Below are 19137 nucleotides of genomic sequence, written 5' to 3' on the forward strand. Positions count from 1 at the left end.
CAAGGTCCACAATAAACCCCAAATTCCAATTTGCATTAGATGAGTCTTCTAGATTACCAAGCAACTTGATAATTGATTCTAATACATAAAACATTTTCTAGATAAATGTACCGGGCTCTAAGGTATATGATACGTCCCAAGTTCGAATTCTCCTTCCTTATTGATAAAAAAAAAACAAGTAACACTATAGTATTTGACTGAATACTTTAAATCTTGTGCATTATTTTATCAGGGATTCTAGCATGCCACTAACAAGCTCAACTTTCTGTTTACATGGGCAGACATTATACTTGGAGCAGATTCTGAGGGAGACATACGCTCACCCTCACATTCAAGGAATTGTTCTGTGGGCTGGACCAACCGAAAAGGGATGTTACAGAATGTGTTTGACAGACAACATTAATTTCAAAAACCTGCCTAATGGTGATGTTGTGGACAAATTAATACATGAATGGGGTTTGAAGGGCCTGGTTTCTGCCACAACAGACGCTAAAGGTTTCTTTGAGGCCTCCCTTTCCCATGGAGATTACGACGTGAGCATCACTCACCCAAATTCAAAATCCTCCTCCTTGGTTCAGAGATTGAATGTCAAATCAACTGCTTCGTCCCAGAAGCCCTTGTTTCTCAAATTCTCTTCTTGAGATTTTGATTTCTCTTGGGCATTTTTGTTGTCCTGTTTTCATGGAACATTTAATTTTAGAATTACCCAGAACATACCAAAATTTCTCTATTTTTAAGAAAACTCTCTGTATATATGCTATTTGTTTTTAGAACCTGTACATATGTAATTATATACCTTTTTGGCATTGAACAAATTTAATAATGATCTTGGAAATTCAGGGCAATACAGTAATTAAACTCAAGTTTTACTCCTCCGCTAAGGAAAACGTGTGACAATTGGTTTTCTTTTATTCTTTTATTCTTTTAGAATTAAAAAAAATAATGGGTAGTTGTGTTCCATAAAAAATAAAGGATTTATTATCTGATTTTTCTATTAATTTTAATTTTTTTAATATGAAAAAGGAAAACGTGTGACAATTGGTTTTCTTTTATTCTTTTATTCTTTTAGAATTAAAAAAAGATAATGGGTAGTTGTGTTCCATAAAAAATAAAGGATTCATTATCTGATTTTTCTATTAATTTTAATTTTTTTAATATGAAAAAGTGTGAATTTACCATATTATCCTCATTTAATTAATAATTTCAATTCTTAATGTTTGCATTAACTAAGTCATTTTTTGGTATTTTGAATGTTTTACCATTCTCTGCATTTTGTTTTATATATATAGATATATCCCTTTATAATAGTAGAGATAGATGAAGTTCTAGGAAAAGTAGTTTAAAATTTTAATAATGATCTTAGAAATTCAGGGCAATACAGTAATTAAACTCAAGTTTTACTCCCCCAATGAGAAAAACTTGTTTCCTTTTTATATTTTGATTAACTTACTTTCCGAAAACCTCAATTAATTATATATCTTTTCCGAATCCAAAAGGGAATAGAACAAAATAAAGTAAATAAAAAACTTGCACATTACGTTGAGTTTGACTAGGAATGTTAGTCCTGGTTATGATTGGTATTCTTCCAATTGAATATATATGTTCGTATCATCGGGGAGAAAGTAGAATTAAGAAAGAAAAAAACAAAAACAGAGTTGTTTATTCGATTGGAGAGAGAGAGAGAGAGAGAGAGAGAGAGAGAGAGAGAGTGAGGGAATGGCAAGAATGTTACGGCGAAAAAGAGTGAGAATGGCTAGACTATCCTCGTCAAGTGGAGATTCAGATGACGAAGTACCTCTAAGGGCCAGGCACCAGAGATCTGGTGCTCGAAGGCCTTTTTCATGGTTACGTGAAGATTCAGATGAACAAGTTAGTTTGAGGCCAAGGCATAAGAGAGCTCGTGTCAGACGTTTTTATGAGGAAGAAACCGAAGAGGAAGAAGAGGAAAGTGATGAATATGGAGGAGAAGAGGCTGGAGAGGGAAGTGGCGAATATGGAGGAGAAGAGGTTGGAGAAGAGGAAAGAGACGAATATGGAGGAGTTGGAGAAGAGGAAAGATATGAATATGGAGGAGAAGAGGAAAGATATGAATATGGAGGAGAGGTCGGCAGAGAAAGGGAAGAAGAAAGAGACTTCCTTAATCATATCGAAGGGGCAGGGGAAGAGGAAGATCCAAATAATGAAGCACAAGTACATGAACAGCAGCAGGATGGGTCTCAATCTCATGTTTCCATAACCCTAACCGACCCAGAATTGTTTGATTGCCCTATTTGCTGTGAGCCCTTGACCATCCCTGTCTACCAATGCGACCAAAACGGGCACATAGCTTGCTCCTCCTGCTTCGCAAAGATTAACAACAAATGTCCCTCTTGTTCCGGGTTCATTGGATTCAGTCGTTGCCGCGCAATCGAGAAGGCTCTTGAATCAATCAAAACATCATGCCAAAACATCAAGTATGGATGCAATCAATCTTTCACTCTCCATAAAAAGGTTGAACATATAAACGCATGTGTGTATTCACCTTGCTCTTGCCCCCATTGCAACTTTGTCTCTCCAGATATTGAGTTATACCAACACTTCAGAATCAGCCATGCGACTTTCGCAACGCAATTCAAGTACAACTGTTTTTTTTCTGTTTCGTTGAATGCCGAAGCAAGCTTTCTTGTTCTTCAAGAAAAGAATGATGATACATTATTTGTCCTCAAGAAAAATTATGTTGAAGATGTAGGAAATTCAGTGAAAGTTACTTGTATACAACCCGGCTTCAGGAAGGGCTTCTTATATCAGCTTCAAGCGAAAGCCAAGAAAACGTCTCTCAAATTGGAGGCCTTCACAGAGAGCACTCCAAGCCGGCAGGCAATTGATAATCCTAAAACAGGGTTTCTTTTAATTCCATGTGATTTTATCAGTCCTGGTGGCCAGCTCAAGATGGAAATCTGCATAGAGTGTTTTGAGATGTATTAATTTATAGAAAATATAATGTAAGTTAATATATTTTTGCTTCTTCTTAAAGCCAAAATTCGGCTATATTGCATATGTACTAGCTAGAACTCAACTCAAAATTTGTTTACAAAACTTTTTAGTATATATATATATATATATATCTTGCATTTTGGAGTTTAACGAATCAATGATCTGAATAGTTATATGGTTTTCATCTTCTTAACTAATTTACCCCTAAACAAAATTAAAGATAAAGGTTTTGTTGTCCTTCATCATCTTCTTAACTAATTTACTCCTTAATATAAATCTTTTGGCTTAATTATTTCAAATTATTCTTTAAGAAGATATTAGTCAATAAATATTAGGAAATACGAGGGAAAACTGTTGGATTGAAATTCTGAAGCTAATTGGCTTAATCAAGATATTGTAAACACGAGTTCATCGTATACACATCCTATTTCCTATTTACACAACTGCTTTACTAAATAATTGTCATTAGCACTCTAAAGTAGTCATCGAGCACTTTTCCTCTTTTATTTTCTTCGTTATAGGGAGAAGCGGTATATGTGACTTCACAAGTGCTTCATGAAGCTCAGATTTGGAGATATAGCTAGTGTCATGCAGAGGCTAAGCTTGTGATGGCATTGCCAATTAAATTTGAATTTGATGTTTGGCATTTAAATTTGAAATCTCCCTTGGACTATCCGTTTACCAAAAATCTTGATTCTTGTCTTCCCAAAACAAGTCTTATTACCCATTACGATTATGATTGAAAAGGGAATGGCAAGAGTCTCTATTATGATTGATATCCTTCCAAATGAGGCCTATATATTATTCATTGTTTATTAGTATCAACTCCATCGAGGGAAAATATTTTAGAAAGAAAAAAAGTAGGAGAGAGTGAGGGAAATGGCCAGATCCTCGGGCAATGGAGATTCTGATGCCCTAGTTAACATCAGGCCAAGGCATTAGACCTCGTCAGACGTCTGCCACGAGACATTTCTTGTAAAAACTGGTATATGTAAACTAACAATTCTAGTCACTTCTTGCAAAGTGATCAAGTTTATTTCTCACCATGGATCAAGAGGTGGCTACTTCTCTCATTTTATTTCATCCCTCGATATTGTTTTCCAGATTTAAATTTGATACCTTGAAGCTCTCATTAAGCAACTTTGGATATATGCATATCTATTAGCTAGTGTCATGCGCAGAGGCTAAGCGTGATAGCATTGCCCACTATTTTGAGAAGAAATGATGGCATTTGCAGGCCTAAACATTGGCCAAAATGCCACATGGGCTACCAAATGTTTGGCATTTGAAATCTCCCTTGGACAAAAGGGTTTTTTTTATCAAAAGAAAAGGCTAGGTCTTTTCGTTTACCCAAATCTTGATTCTTGGATTCTCCAAAAATCAGAATAAAATAAGCAAAAAAAAAGTATTGCACATCACGGTGAGAGTGAAAAGAGAATGCCAAGAGTCTATTATGATTGCTATTCTTCCAATTGAGGCCTATATAGCCTTGTATTGTTCATTGTATGTTAGTATAAACTCAACCAGATTATTCGATTGGAGAGAGTGAGGGGAATGGCAAGTGTTCAATATGAAGCAGAAGTTGGTGGAGAAAGTGAAGAAGAAAGTGGCGACGTTGACCATATGGAAAATTATGAAGCACAGCCCAATATTGAAGCACAAGTACATGAACAGCAGGATGGCTCTCACTCTCATGTTGTCATAACCCTAACTGACCCAGAATTATTCGATTGCCCTATTTGCTATGAACCCTTGACCATCCCTGTCTACCAGTGTGACCAAAATGGGCACATAGCTTGCTCCTCCTGCCGTACAAAAATTAACGACAAATGCCCCTTCTGCTCTGGGTCTATTGGATTCAATCGTTGCCGTGCGATCGAGAAGGCTCTTGAATCAATCACAACATCATGCCAAAACATCCAGTATGGATGCAAAGAATCTGTGACTTTCAATAAAAAAGGTGAACATAAAAAGGCATGTTTGTATTCACCTTGCTATTGCCCCCATTTAAATTGCAAGTTTGTTTCTTCAGCCAAGCAGTTATACCAACACTTCAGTAGTAGCCACGTGAATTCCGCAACACAATTCGAGTACTACGTCATTTTTCATGTTTCATTAAATGCTGATGACAACTTTCTTGTTCTTCAAGAAAAGAAAGGTGGTACATTATTTATTCTCAAGAGGCATCATGTTGAAGATCTAGGAAATGCTGTGACAATTAGTTGTATACAACCCGGCTTCACGGGGGGCTTCTTCCATGAGCTTGATGCGAAATCCAAGGAAAATTTTCTCAGATTGGAATCTTTCACAAAGAGCACTCCAAGCCGGCTGGTAATTGATGATCGCCCTCCCAAAACCGGTTTTCTTTTAATCCCGTTTGATTTTATCAGTTCTGGTGGCCAGCTCAAGATGGAAATTTGCATATGGCCTGAAGGTGCCTCCCCTTCACCTTAGAAGTAACCATGTTACTAAAATATAAGTAATGTTATATGTTATTTTAGCCTGGGAAAAGATTGTTTGGTACCATATCGAGATACCGATTTACAACATCAGGTACAAGCCTTGTTAGTTTTTCTTGTTAGTCCCTCAATTATTAGTTGGCTATGTAACTGAAAATGTTTTTGCTATTTCTGCAAGCTAACATTAAGAACTCAGAATTTTAATGTTAGCTACTAATTAATCAAAGCAAGGATTTTGTTAAGGTTTATAATGAATTAATTATATGCATGTTAGCTTGGATTCAACTCAACATATGTTCACACAAAAATTTAATCCCTAATGGTTGAAAATGTTGAGAAGAAGAGAGACTCTGGCTTTGATCAAGTGCCTTAACAGGCACTCAAGTCCTTCTTCTATATCTTGAAAGTTTGCCTCCAAATCCTGGAGCCAAATTTAAACATTCTCGACTTGCATTGCATAATCAGATTTCTTAGACTTGTGAGTAATAAGGGCATTCAATGCAGCATCCACCCTCTCAAGTTCATTCGTAGAGGCAAGGTATTTTCTAACCTCACTCATGAAGCTCATGTCACCTCCTCGTCTTCTGCGCATAATGGATTGAAGTTCATGTGTGCACTCCTTTGTTTGCAAAAGGGCATCCTTAATGATGCCACACACATCCAGGAGCCTCAAAGATCCATCTAGTAGTTCATTGATCCATTTGTCTCCACACTCCTGGGATAAGGTTTGGCGAGAGTGTGTCAATAGAAGAAACTTCTCAACACAATCATGCAAATCTTGGAAAAGAGAAAGGTCTTGTACTTTGCAGTTGAATGTTCAATTTGGTGTTTCAGTTTGCTTTCCTTCCTTTTGGCATCTGCTCAATATATATCACACGGTTCTGGACTGGAGACAAGAGCAACTCATCCTCTTCACAGCTGAATCAGTCCCAACGTGATTTCGATCTGGATCCAAAAACTATATCAGCGATGTTTATGCATTGTCTCCCCACCACCGGATCACAAACCCCATCAGCACCTATATTTTACTTATAATATATAGCGTGAGTATCTTCAATTCGGTAACAATGTCATGGGATGCAATGCACAATCAACCATAAAATATGTAGAACACGAGTGGTATTGTACCATCTCTCTCTCTCTCTCTCTCTATATATATATATATATATATAAATGAAACGGAATAGGTAGCTCTTCTATCCAGCATTCCAGCTCTGCCTGCCTCCCGTCCCCGGTGACAAGTTCTGTATCACTCTGCCCAGGAAATATTTTTGCATTAATTTATATTCATGTGGTACATTGTCTGTGTCAGAATCATTCATCACCTTCCATTTCCTACCAACTGGTTTTTTAATATCATACACATGCATATGCTGCTCGTGTTCGAAAAATCGGCCTAGGCGGCCGCTTAGGAGGCGCCTAGGCGCGGCCTGGGCGGGTCTGGGCGCCTGGGCGGATCCTTCATATCCGTGAGCTTTAGGCGGCACCATGTGGTAAACTAAGCGAAGAAGATTTGGCTGGATCTGCTCCACGAGCTTGTGGCGGCAGCACCAGGTGGTAAACGCGAAGAAGATGACCTAATGGAATATGCTGTACGCATCGTTTTGTTGGGTAGGAGTTATTAAGCTATACGTATCGTTTTGGTGGTTAGGAGTTATGGGCCCAACAAACAAAACCCTTTCGGTCTATACCCAAAAATTGCAATGTAATATTTTTAACTAATATGTTAATTAAATAATAGAGTATTATTATTAAAAAATTAGTTAAATTATTCTTAACTTTTTCCCATGTTTTATATCAATTATGGTACTTTCTAATTTAGGCGTCTAATTTATATATCATTTTATTTTGCATGATTTTGGTATAAATTTATAATTTATAATACAAAATAATTATAAATAATATTAGAAAGAAACGCCTAGGTCCCGATTACTCCTTTAGGCACTAAGCCCATGCCTGCTGCTCGATTGTTGGAAGGACCTGATGAAACTTAAGGCTAGGGCTTCCTTCTGTTGGAAGGACAAACAGGATACAATTTGGCATGTTCCCCTTGGTATAATCATCCTTTTAACCAATGCGGAAGGAAGATTGCTTTGTAATAAATATAGAGCCATTTTTGTTGGAAAAATGGCTCACATTTAGTATGCAAGTGAAGGAGTGAGCGACCGGTCGCAAGGTTTGGGCGACCGGTCGTTTTTACACAGATTCGAAGACTGGAGAAATCGCAGAAAGCGACCGGTCGCAAGGTATCCGCGACCGGTCGCAATGTATCTGCGACCGGTCGCCAGTGTTGCTGTGCTGTTTTTTCCATGCGTTTTTCAAGGTGTCTTCACATGTGTCGGTTTCCTACCTAATCCCTCGGGCCTCTAAGGTGTGTTATGGGTTCTAGGAGGTCTAGCAAGGTGCTGGAAAAGCTGGAGCACCATTAAATGAGGATTGTTGACTTGTTTCAAAGAGTACCTACCTTATAGCTCTAGATAGGGTGGCTGAAGTTGCAGCTATCAATGCCTAGCCTTTGGTCTGCCCAAGTTGTGGTCCATGTTAGGTAACCAAGGGCAGAACGTGGGAGGAAAGAAGGAGTCTCTTCTGAAGTCCAAAGGCTTGTGTATTAAAGGGAAGAGGAAGCAAGACAGCAAAAGTGTGGTTAATCTCAAAGTTGTCAAGTAGCTGGGAGCTATTGTGTTCAAAGGGAGGTTATCTCACCAAGGGAGGAAGAGAGAGAAGGCAATCAGTTCAAGAGAGAGCTGAGTTGAGTCTTGAGTAGTCTAGACACCAAAGAAGGGAAACACCAAGTGTGAGAGAGTATTCACAAGTGCATCAAAGTGTTGAGCAAGGGGTGAGAGAGAGAATAGAGTTCTAAGGGGGTTTCTTTGTAAACCAAAGTTGTAACTTATTCTTTCATTAGTGAATTTCTCAAGGGGATCACCAAGAGGATGTAGGCAATTGCTGAACCTCTATAAATTCTTGTGTCACTTTGTGCTTGGTTGATTTCTAAAGTGTGTGAGTGTGTGATTCATCCATTATTGTGTTTGTCACAAAGTCCATCAACAACAAGATCATTAGGGGAGTGAGTGAAAGTGTTTGTCCATTTTCACAACACTTTTCTCCTTCTATGTTGAGAAAAAAAATAGTAAACCCCACATTGAAAAAACATAACATTTGTTAACTACTTTATATTGCTAACTCCTAAAATTTTGATTGCCGAGCCTAGTAACGTGGGCTTGTGACCCAACGTGGGGGCATTAAAGGCGGAACATGGGAAGGTCTTGTTAAGACGCGGACAACAGGTCCAGTGCCGGTGTTTGCCCCTATGGTTATAATAGGCGTCTACAAAGATGCTGAGGGGCCACTTATTTGGCTCCCAAGTTGAAGGCTAATCTCAATTGGCTGGTTGACAGCATTGTGGGAAGGCAGTTGACTTATCAGAGCAGCTGTGGCCGACATAACGGCATCTGATCTCACTCTAGGCTGATTGAGATCCGCTCTTGACTTGACGAATGACCACCACCTTTTTACCTCCCTCCTCCCATAACCCACGATGCCAGCCCAAATACATCATCTATCTAATATCAAATTCATGCCCAATTTGCTTTGTAAATATTCCAATTATTATCATGCTATCCATGGCGTCTATTAAAGTTAATTCAGAGAACATCTTCCAAACAGATAGAGACCAAGATTAAGAAAAATTACAAAAAAAGGAAAGTCAGTGTTTGACCCGAAACAAATTTGTAGAGGCCAAGAATATTTAAACTATTAATGCAAAAGTTTCATCCTCACGTGGGATAATCTCAAAAAATTCACAGGAGTTTCTGAAATTATGATTGAGATCACATGGGATTTATGCAAGCAAATCAAATATATCAAGGGAGATGGTAAATAATCAACAACTAATGTCTAATAGCATTCAAAGGAGTATTTGACTCCCACACGCTTTGAGCAGTAAACATTATACCAAGAAGGATGTCTAAACTCGGCCATATGGTTGTGATGTATACTTGCACGAAGCATACACAATAAATTCTCCAAAGGCCTATAATTCCATACAGGAAAATTTCAGAACTGCTCGTAATAGAGTTTTATTCCTTTTTCTCTTCTCTCTTGAAAAAACTGTAGGTCTCACATTGAAAAAGTATAATACTTATTATGTACTTAATATTGTTATATATGAATTTACAAGATGATATATATGAATTTACTCTAATTTCCCTGGAAGAAGGACTTGAGTGCCTTTTTAGGCAATTGATCCTCACATGCTTTAAACAGTAAACATATGCATGCCGCCTTTCTGTTAGACTTCAAAAAACTGAACTCTATAATAAGTTCATACTTTAAGGTCTTCTATCTTCTCACAAGACACAAGAGGGATGTCTCACACGCCTTGAGCAGTAAACATAAGATAAGACCAAGAGGGATGTCTATACATGGCAATACGATTGTGTTGCGTACTTGGAGAAATTTTGGACCTTGGGATAGACTCTTCGCTTAAATTGCTACTCCGTACTCTCCTTGTTCTTGTTTAAAATATCAGTGAATTTTGGTGCCTATATGGTTAACTATTACTAATCCTGAATTCCTGCAATTATCTTGCTATTTTGCCTAAATAAGGCCTTGAGCTTAATTACGATATGATCCTGCTTGCTGCAATATCATCAATTTTTTTTAATCAATGGGTATCCATGTGTAGACGACGGGATTTGAATTTTACATTTCTTTAACATTGAGAATAAAGATAGTAGAAATACTAAAAAAGATTTCTCTCCTGAAAAAACAGTAAATCCCACATTTGAAAAGTATAACACTTGTGAAGTACTTAATATTGTTAACTCCTAAAATTTTGATTGCCGAGCCTAATAACACGGGCTTGTGACCCAATGTGGGGGGATTAAAGGTGGAATGTGAAATTGGTCTTGAAAACCTACGGCCCAGTGCCTTAAGTTCAGCCCATTGTTTAATTGCACTACTTAGTGGCCCAGCCACAAAAGTAGCTTTCTACAAAGACGCCAATGCCCATGACTTTGTGGTGCCCTATGCTGGTGGCTTATTTGTGGAAAGGCAGTTTGGCTTACCAGAGCAGCTGAGCCCGCCCACTACGAACTCATTGGGCCAGGCCGAGGTGGTCTACTCTTGACCTCTGACCGCCACCTTTTTACAAGTTTTATTTTTAACTTGAATTTTAATCATTTTTATTTATTTAACTTTCTTTTTTTTCCTTTTGTTTTTTATGGCATTAAAATTTAATTTGTGTAGAGAGCATGCATCAAGCTAGTGCCATCCATTAATTCAAGAACGGGAGGAAGGGAGTTGAATGCAAATACATCCTCTGATATCAAATTCAAATCATGTTACCTCTCTCAGGATTCCATGTCCCCCAACTCAACCTACCCTATACATTAAGCAGACGCATATGGAAGAGAACATTAGCCGCAACAAGAAGAAATGGCTTTCCACATCCACTCCAACAGCTTCCCATCAAGGCCACACCCGTTCAAGAAGTCGATGAACATTTGCGTAGATTGAGATCCTTCTGGGGCCACCTCCACATCCTCCTCATCAATCAGAGCCACAAACTAAGTGGACTCCAAGACTTGCATCATCCTAAACCACTAGATATATAGTAGCTTTTTCAATTTTTGTACATAAAAAACATACATGTGTATACAGATCATCCTCTGGATATCAAATTGATTATACAAAATGATTACTGATTTGCTTAACTGTCAATTATTATTATTCGCATTCGTTTTCGGAACTGATCTAAAGTTCTTGCAACCATTGAAACAAAAATTCTACCATTTCCATCCTCTTTCATCTATACTTGGCGTCAATCTAGAAAATTAATGGGGGGGGGGGAAAAATTTACCCTAGTCTAATTACAAGATGATATATATGAATTTACTCTAATTTCCCTAGAAGAAGGACTTGAGTGCCTTTTTAGGCAATTGATCAAAACAAAACTCTTCTCGACATATTAAACCACTAGAGATATATCAGCTTTTCAATTTTTGATCAATTTCGAAGAACAAAAAAAAAAACCAATGAGAAATAGAGCAAAAAGGTTTTGGTTCAATTGGGACAGTCTTGCGGGCCATGATGGATCTAAGTGACCACCGCCCCGTTTTCCTTCCACTGCCAAGAGTGGGAGGTAGTCGTTGCTTTGTTAAGCCAATCTGACGTGGTTCCCTCCGCTCTAGAAACCAAGTGACCCAGAGCCTTCGCTCGAGCCACAAGGGGTTCAACTCCTGGCTTGGAATGGACGGGCCAGTAGATAGCCAACCCGAACCCGACCAACTAATACTGAGCCAATGTTCCAGCACCTCAAAGCCCCCACTCAGGTTACAAGCTTGCGTTACAAAGCTCAGTGGTACAACTACCTCATGTTAGCTTTATAAAGTGTAGTGTCTGATATGAAACGAAGCGATGTGGGACAAGTTGCACTCGCTTTGCCTCTTACACTACCAAAAAAAAAAAAAAAGGTGGCAATAATCACCATTATTTGGTGATATTTGCTGGGGTGACTAAGACCTTCTTAAGTTTTAAGGTCTATTTGGAAGCTCAGAATTTCGTCAATACTTAATCAATTTGGTAATTGTTAGTGGCGATTTATGGAGTTGAGTGAGGTCACAAAACTTTCAAGATTCCATTTATCTCAAGGAAGATAACCAATAATAAACACTTTCACATTCAAAGGAGACTAAAAGAAAGTTTATAGTGCTGCTTGATTTTGTTTACGACGATTCTTGTGGATGCTAGAGGATGTTCAAAAGACATTGTTATTGGTAACACTGATTGGTGAAAAATAGTAACATCAGTTCAAACATTGACATAAACAATTTTCTCCCAGGAAACAGTAAACATAAATGTGGCAGATTCAGATCTCACACCCTTCTTATTATAATAAAAATTAGGGAGTTTCACTAAAATACCCAAAATGGGGGCTGAAATTATAAAAATACCCAACACCCAAAACACTTTATAAACATACCCAAAACTCATCATTACACACACTCAAAACCCATTTATAAACATACCCAAAACCCATCATTACATACATACCCAAAACCCATTTTGGGTAAGTTTCTATGTTTAAATAGTACTTGGGTATTTTTATAAATACATGTCTAGGATTGGGTATTTTTATAAATATCTATAAAAATTATGCTGCTTTTCTTTATGTTTGGGGAACATTGCTAATTAACAAGCAAGTCACCGTTTTTCTACATTATAGAAACACAATGGATGGTAACTTTTTAATGCAGAATATTGCATTTTTGCAGATCATGCCTCCTCCTTGGCAAACAGATCATGTGAAGGACCTGCAAAATAAGATGAATTAAACTAATCACATACATTGATTAGCAGCATAATTGAGTTAAATGGTTTTTGCTGGAAACATGGACGTCAATGCCACTCGTGGCATCGTTTATTAATTCTGATTAAGTGGTTGTAGCATTATAATGTACTAAATGAATCAGTTCATGAGTTGCAATGCTGAGGTGGGAAGGGACACTGCATGAACATTGCCTAGGGAACATATAGATCCAAATCGAAATTTTTTAGGAGGTAAAATACCTCTAGGCCTAGTTGGGCCAAAGCTTGAATTCGGGCTCATATGGAAGGGTTGAGCCCGATGTTGGTGGTTGAGCTGGGCTCGAGCATGATCGCCATATATTTTTCCACCTTGACCCAAGTGGCTTGTAGGCTCGTTTGTAAGATCCCACATCGACGAACGGAGAGGGGGTGATGTGCCTTATATGTACATGCCCGCCTCCATCTAGCACGAGGCCTTTTGGGAGCTCACTGGCTTTGGAGTCATGGGAACTCTGAAGTTAGGCGAGTTGGGGCTAGAGCAATCCTAGGATGGGTGACTCACTGGGAGGTTGCTCATGAGCTCCCAGAAACAAAACCGTGAGGGCAGAGAGAGGGCCTCAAAGCGGACAATATCATGCTACAGCGGAGTTGATCCGGGGTGTAACAATTTGGTATCAGAGCTACTCTGCCATGTGGTGTGAGTGTGCCGACGAGAACGTCGGGCCCCCAAGGGGGGTGGATTGTAAGATCCCACATCGACCAACGGAGAGGGGGTGATGTGCCTTATATGTACATGCCCGCCTCTATCTAGCACGATGCCTTTTGGGAGTTCACTGGCTTCGGAGTCGTGGGAACTCCGAAGTTAAGCGAGTTGGGGCTAGAGCAATCCCAAGATGGGTGACCCACTGGGAGGTTGCTCGTGAGCTCCCAGAAACAAAACCGTGAGGGCAGAGAGGGGGCCCAAAGCAGACAATATCGTGCTACAGCGGAGCCGATCTGGGGTGTGACATTGTTGGTCTATGAGTTGGGCCGGTGTGCATGAGGTTGACATTAACCTGATTTACGTGGTGTTCACTCAAAGGATTCTTAGTCCTAGAGGGGTTAGGGTGTTTCAAGATCACCAAGATGCTTATCTAAATCGAATCCTAGTCCGAGGAAGACTAGGTTGTCATGGAATCCTAGTCTGAGGAGGGCTAGGTCGCTCTGGAGTTATACTCTGAGAAGGACTAAATCATCTAGGATGATATAAAACAATCTTCTAGAGTTATTACCCGTATAAACAATTTAGCACTTTCACGTTTAATAATGTATTATACACGTATGTACATATTTTTCAATAATACTTCTGTGTTCTACACTTGTCTTAAAGACTTGATAAAGTTCACGTTTTTAAAAAAGCAAATGTATAGTATTAGTATTATACAAGTACGTACTTATTTTTCATGTTTAATACGCGTATTTGTTTTTTACAAAAATTTCAATAAGACACACAAAATTCACTTATTATACACATAATTATCACATATTATTGAATAAAAATAATATATATTTAAAAATGTAAATAATTTATATTAAAACATAATATAGTGGTCAAACATGTAAGTTGTAATTTGCAAAAAATTTGCCGAATAAAACACATATGTATTTTATTCGTATTTTTTCCTATTTCGTATTTTACTAACTATGAATGAATGTACAGCCACACAACTATACTCAGTTTTTTCTAATTGTTTTTTAAAAAATAGTATATTCGCGCAACTATACTCGGTTTTATTTATTTATAAAAAATAGTATCGCCGCGCGGCTGTACCCGGTTTGTTAATTTGTTTTTTGAAAAGAGTATAGCCACGCGGCTATATTCGGAGGTAGCCAGCCTTACGCGGTTCCCTCCACTCTAGAAATCGTGGTGACCCGGAGCCTTCGCTCAAGCCACAAGGTTCAACTCCGCACCAACTGATCGCCCAACCCTATTTTAAATCTAATATAAGATGAGCATCTTCAAAGGGGTAACATTATCTGATAAACTACACAACAAACCATAAAATATGTAGCACACGAATGGTATTGCATCTTATTCAAAATTATGGGCTTTATTACTCATAAATCAATATTGTAATTTATACCAAAATTAATAAAGCCCATAATATTGATTTTTGCATTATAATGTAATATTCAAAATTGCAATGTAAAATTGTTCTGTGCAACAAAAATTATGGGCTTTATTACTCAGAAGCTCATGTCACCTCCTCGTCTTCTGCGCATAATGGATTGAAGTTCATGTGTGCACTCCTTTGTTTGCAAAAGGGCATCCTTAATGATGCCACACACATCCAAGAGCCTCAAAGATCCATCTAGTAGTTCATTGATCCATTTGTCTTCACACTCCTGGGATAAGCTGAGAGTGTGGCAATAGAAGAAACTTCTCAACACAATCATGCAAATCTTGGAAAAGAGAAAGGTCTTGTACTTTGCAGTTGAATGTTCAATTTGGTGTTTCAGTACGCTTTCCTTCCCTTTGGCATCTGCTCAATATATATCACACGGTTCGGGAGACAAGAGCAACTCATCCTCTTCACAGCTGAATCAGTCCCAACGTGATTTCGATCTGGATCCAAAAACTATATTAGCGATGTTTATGCATTGTCTCCTCACCACCGGATCATAAACCCCATCGGCACCTATATTTTACTTACAATATATAGCATGAGTATCTTCAATTCGGCAACAATATCATGGGATGCATTGCACAATCAACCATAAAATAATATGCAGAACACGAGTGGTATTGTACCATCTCTCTCTCTCTCTCTCTCTCTCTCTCTCTCTCTCTCTCTCTCTCTCTATATATATATATATATATATATATATATTAATGAAAGGGAATAGCTAGCTCTTCTATCCAGCATTCCAGCTCTGCCTGCCTCCCGTCCCCGATTACGAGTTCTGTATCACTCTGCCCAGGAAATATCTTTGCATTAATTTATATTCATGTGGTACATTGTCTGTGTCAGAATCATTCATCTCCTTCCATTTCCTACCAACTGGTTTTTTAATATCATACACATGCATATGCTGCTAGTGTTAGAAAAATCGACCTAGGCGGCCGCCTAGGCGGCTCCTAGGCGTGGCCTGGGCAGATCCTTCATTTCCGAGAGCTTTAGGCGGCACCATGTGGTAAACTAAGGGAAGAAGATTTGGCAGGATCTGCTCCACGAGCTTGCGGCGGTAGCACCAGGTGGTAAACGTGAAGAAGATGACCTAATGGAATAAGCTGTACGCGTCGTTTTGTTGGGTAGGAGTTATGGGCCCAACTAACAAAATTGCAATGTAATATTTTTAACTAATATGTTAATTGAATAATAGAGTATTATTATATGCTTTATGCTTAACATTTTCCCCATGTTTTATATCAATTATGGTACTTTCTAATTTAGACCTCTAATTTATGTATCATTTTATTTTGCATGATTTTGGTATAAATTTATAATTTATAATACAAAATAATTATAAATAATAATAAAAAGAAATGCCTATGCCCCGATTACTCCTCTAGACACAAAGCCCATGCTTGCCGCTCGACTATTGCCTAGTGATTTTTCCTGCCTAGCGATTTTTCAAACATTGGCATTTTCATGTTCTTTTCCCCTAGATGAATTTGCAAATGTGGATGCAGCTACTCATTTTTTGTCACAAGACAGCAGAATCTGATAACATCATTGAGAACACATAAAACCAACTGCAAAATTTGGAGTTGTGCATACAATATCTAGAAGAGTCACTTGAACACCTTTTTCACGGCCTTTGATCAAAACCAGAGTTTCCTTCCTCAACATCCTCAACCACTAGCTTAGGATATTAAGTTAGTTCTGGATGATTCATCCAAAATTGTTTTGGCTCATGCTTATACATGAACGATATATACGCTTACAATATACTTATCGGATACTCAATCAATACTTTTCTCTCCACATTTACTTCAATTACAGTATTTTTTGTTCTCATACGATTTTTGGGAAAACTAATACCAATCTTTGAAAAATCGCTAGGCGGTAGGCAGGGGCCTAGCCCAGAAGAGTAATCGGGGCGTAGGTGGGCTCCTAGGCATTTCTTTTTTTCTTTAATTATTTTGCATTATAAATTATAAATTTATACCAAAATTCATGAAGCCCATAATATTGATTTTTGCATTATAATGTAATATTCAAAATTGCAATGTAAAATTGTTCTGTGCAACAAAATTATGGGCTTTATTACTCAGATTAAAAAAAAACAGATATTTCTTTCAAGTTTTCTTTTTTATTAAATAAGGTGATAAGAAAGTTATTAAAAATTTTGGATAAATTAAAGGAAACATAAAATTCAATACATTTAATGAGGGTAAATTTGGAAAACAAAAGATAGTTTGTAAGATGCATTAATGACATTGTTTTAAGTGTAAAGAGAGTGACACATGTCATAAGAAAAAGGGAGAAAGTCTAAAAGAAAAGGTTAGAGAGAAGGTTGCTAGCATTCCCCTTTATTTTTTTTTAAAAACAGCGAGAGTTGTTTATTCGATTGGAGAGAGTGAGAGGAATGGTAAGATCAGAAGAACTAGTTGTCTCGTTTTATTTCATCCCTCGATGCTGTTGTTGAGAATTGAATTCGAGACCTTGAACCACAATTAATATATACTTGGGTATGTGATCAGATGTTGCTATATCATATGTCATGCAGAGACTAAGCGTGATTGCATTGCCCACTAAATTTGAGATAATGGGAAGGCATATTAATGGTGGCGGGTGCTTGACTTGAACAGAAAATATATATCTCCCAGAAATGATGGTATTTGCAATGCCCTAAGCATTCGGCACAATGCCACATGGGCCATTAAATTTGAATTTGATGTTTGCATTTCAAATCCCCCTTGGAGAAAAAAGGGTTTAGGTATTCTAGGACTTTTCTTTTACCGAAATATTTGATTCTTGGCTTCCCAAAAAAAAAAGAATAATAAGCAAAAGAGAGGGAATGTTAAGAGTCTCTATTATGATTGATATCCTATACCAGTTTGCGGCCTATATATAACGCTGTATGCCTCGTGTTATTCATTGTCTGTTGTCATCAACTCAATCAAAATAAATTCTTTTTGAAAAGAGTGAGGAGGCGAATGGCAAGCTACTCGTCCAGCGATGAACCACTAGTTTTCTCTAAGTCCAGTACTCTCAAAAGAGCTCGTCGGATACCTAATGAGAAAGATGGCTCTCACTCTCATATTGTCGTAACCCTAACTGACCCAGAAGTATTTGATTGCCCTATTTGCCTTGAACCCTTGACCATTCCTGTCTACCAATGTGACCAAAATGGCCACATAGCTTGCTCCTCCTGCTGCACAAAAATTAACAACAGATGTCCCTCTTGTTCTGGGTCCATTGGATCCTGTCGTTGCCGCGCAATCGAGAAGGCTCTTGAATCGATCACAATATCGTGCCAGAACATTCAGTATGGATGCAAAGAATCTGTGGCTTACCATAAAAAAGGTGAACATCAAAAGGCATGTGTTTATTCACCTCTCTCTTGCCCCCTTCTATCTTGCAACTTTGTCTCTTCAGCCGAGCAGCTATACAAACACTTCAGCAGTAGACATGTGAAATCTGCAACACAATTCAGGTTCGGCAACAGTGTTCCTGTTTCATTAAATGCCAGTGACGACTTTCTTTTTCTTCAAGAAAAAAATAAGGGTACATTATTTATCCTCAAGAACCATCATGTTGAAGATCTAGGAAATGCAGTGACAATTAGTTGTATACAACCCAGCTTCATGAGCGGGTACTTGTATGACCTTGATGTGGAAGCCAAGGGAAATTCTCTCAGATTGAAGTCTTTCACATTGAGCATTCCAAGCCAACAGGTTATTGATGATAGCCCTCCTACAACATGGTTTCTTTTAATTCCTTGTGGCTTTATCAGTCCTGGTGACCTGCTCAAGATGCAATTTTGCATATGGCCTAAAGATGCCGTCAGTATCTAGGCTATGGTGTTTTAGCATGGACAAGATTGTTTGGTACTCAATATCAATTTTCAGCATCAGCTATAGTCTTGTGAACTTTTCTTGTTCTTTTCAAAGTTATTAGTTGGTTATGTTTTTATACATTTTGAGTTACTATGTTTTTTGCTTATTCCTGCCAAATGGAAGAACTTGGAATTAGGAAACAAATTGAAGCCAGGGTTCGCTTTAATGCATATTTACTAGCTTGGACTCAACTCAATATATTTGTTTAAGAAACTTTATTTTATATCTCGTGCAATTTGTTGTTAATTAACGATTCCTGATCTGAATGTTTTCATATTCTCAACTAAATTACCCTTAAATTATAGTAAGGGTTATTTCCACAAATGGTCTTTGATGTATATGAAATTA

At 38.0% G+C, this 19137-nt stretch overlaps 3 protein-coding genes and 1 non-coding gene across 4 annotated transcripts; 3 read left to right on the forward strand and 1 right to left on the reverse strand.

Moving 5' to 3' along the window:
• The first annotated feature begins 1749 nt into the window (after positions 1 to 1749).
• Positions 1750 to 2964, forward strand: LOC110763715 (putative E3 ubiquitin-protein ligase SINA-like 9). The gene has a single exon (XM_021966558.2). It carries the CDS (start codon positions 1750 to 1752, stop codon positions 2962 to 2964), a length of 1215 nt encoding a protein of 404 aa, XP_021822250.2.
• A 1563-nt stretch (positions 2965 to 4527) lies between these two features.
• On the forward strand, positions 4528 to 5427 carry LOC110763716 (E3 ubiquitin-protein ligase SINA-like 7). The gene has a single exon (XM_021966559.2). It carries the CDS (start codon positions 4528 to 4530, stop codon positions 5425 to 5427), a length of 900 nt encoding a protein of 299 aa, XP_021822251.2.
• Positions 5428 to 11486: 6059 nt separating this feature from the next.
• On the reverse strand, positions 11487 to 11795 carry LOC148292556 (signal recognition particle RNA). The gene has a single exon (XR_015827388.1).
• Positions 11796 to 17886: 6091 nt separating this feature from the next.
• On the forward strand, positions 17887 to 18747 carry LOC148292557 (E3 ubiquitin-protein ligase SINA-like 10). The gene has a single exon (XM_088245863.1). The coding sequence runs from the start codon at positions 17887 to 17889 to the stop codon at positions 18745 to 18747; it is 861 nt and encodes a 286-aa protein (XP_088101989.1).
• Positions 18748 to 19137: the final 390 nt, after the last annotated feature.

This window comes from Prunus avium, chromosome 8 (assembly GCF_965620075.1).
Source record: "Prunus avium chromosome 8, drPruAviu1.hap1.1, whole genome shotgun sequence".
NCBI lineage: Eukaryota > Viridiplantae > Streptophyta > Magnoliopsida > Rosales > Rosaceae > Prunus > Prunus avium.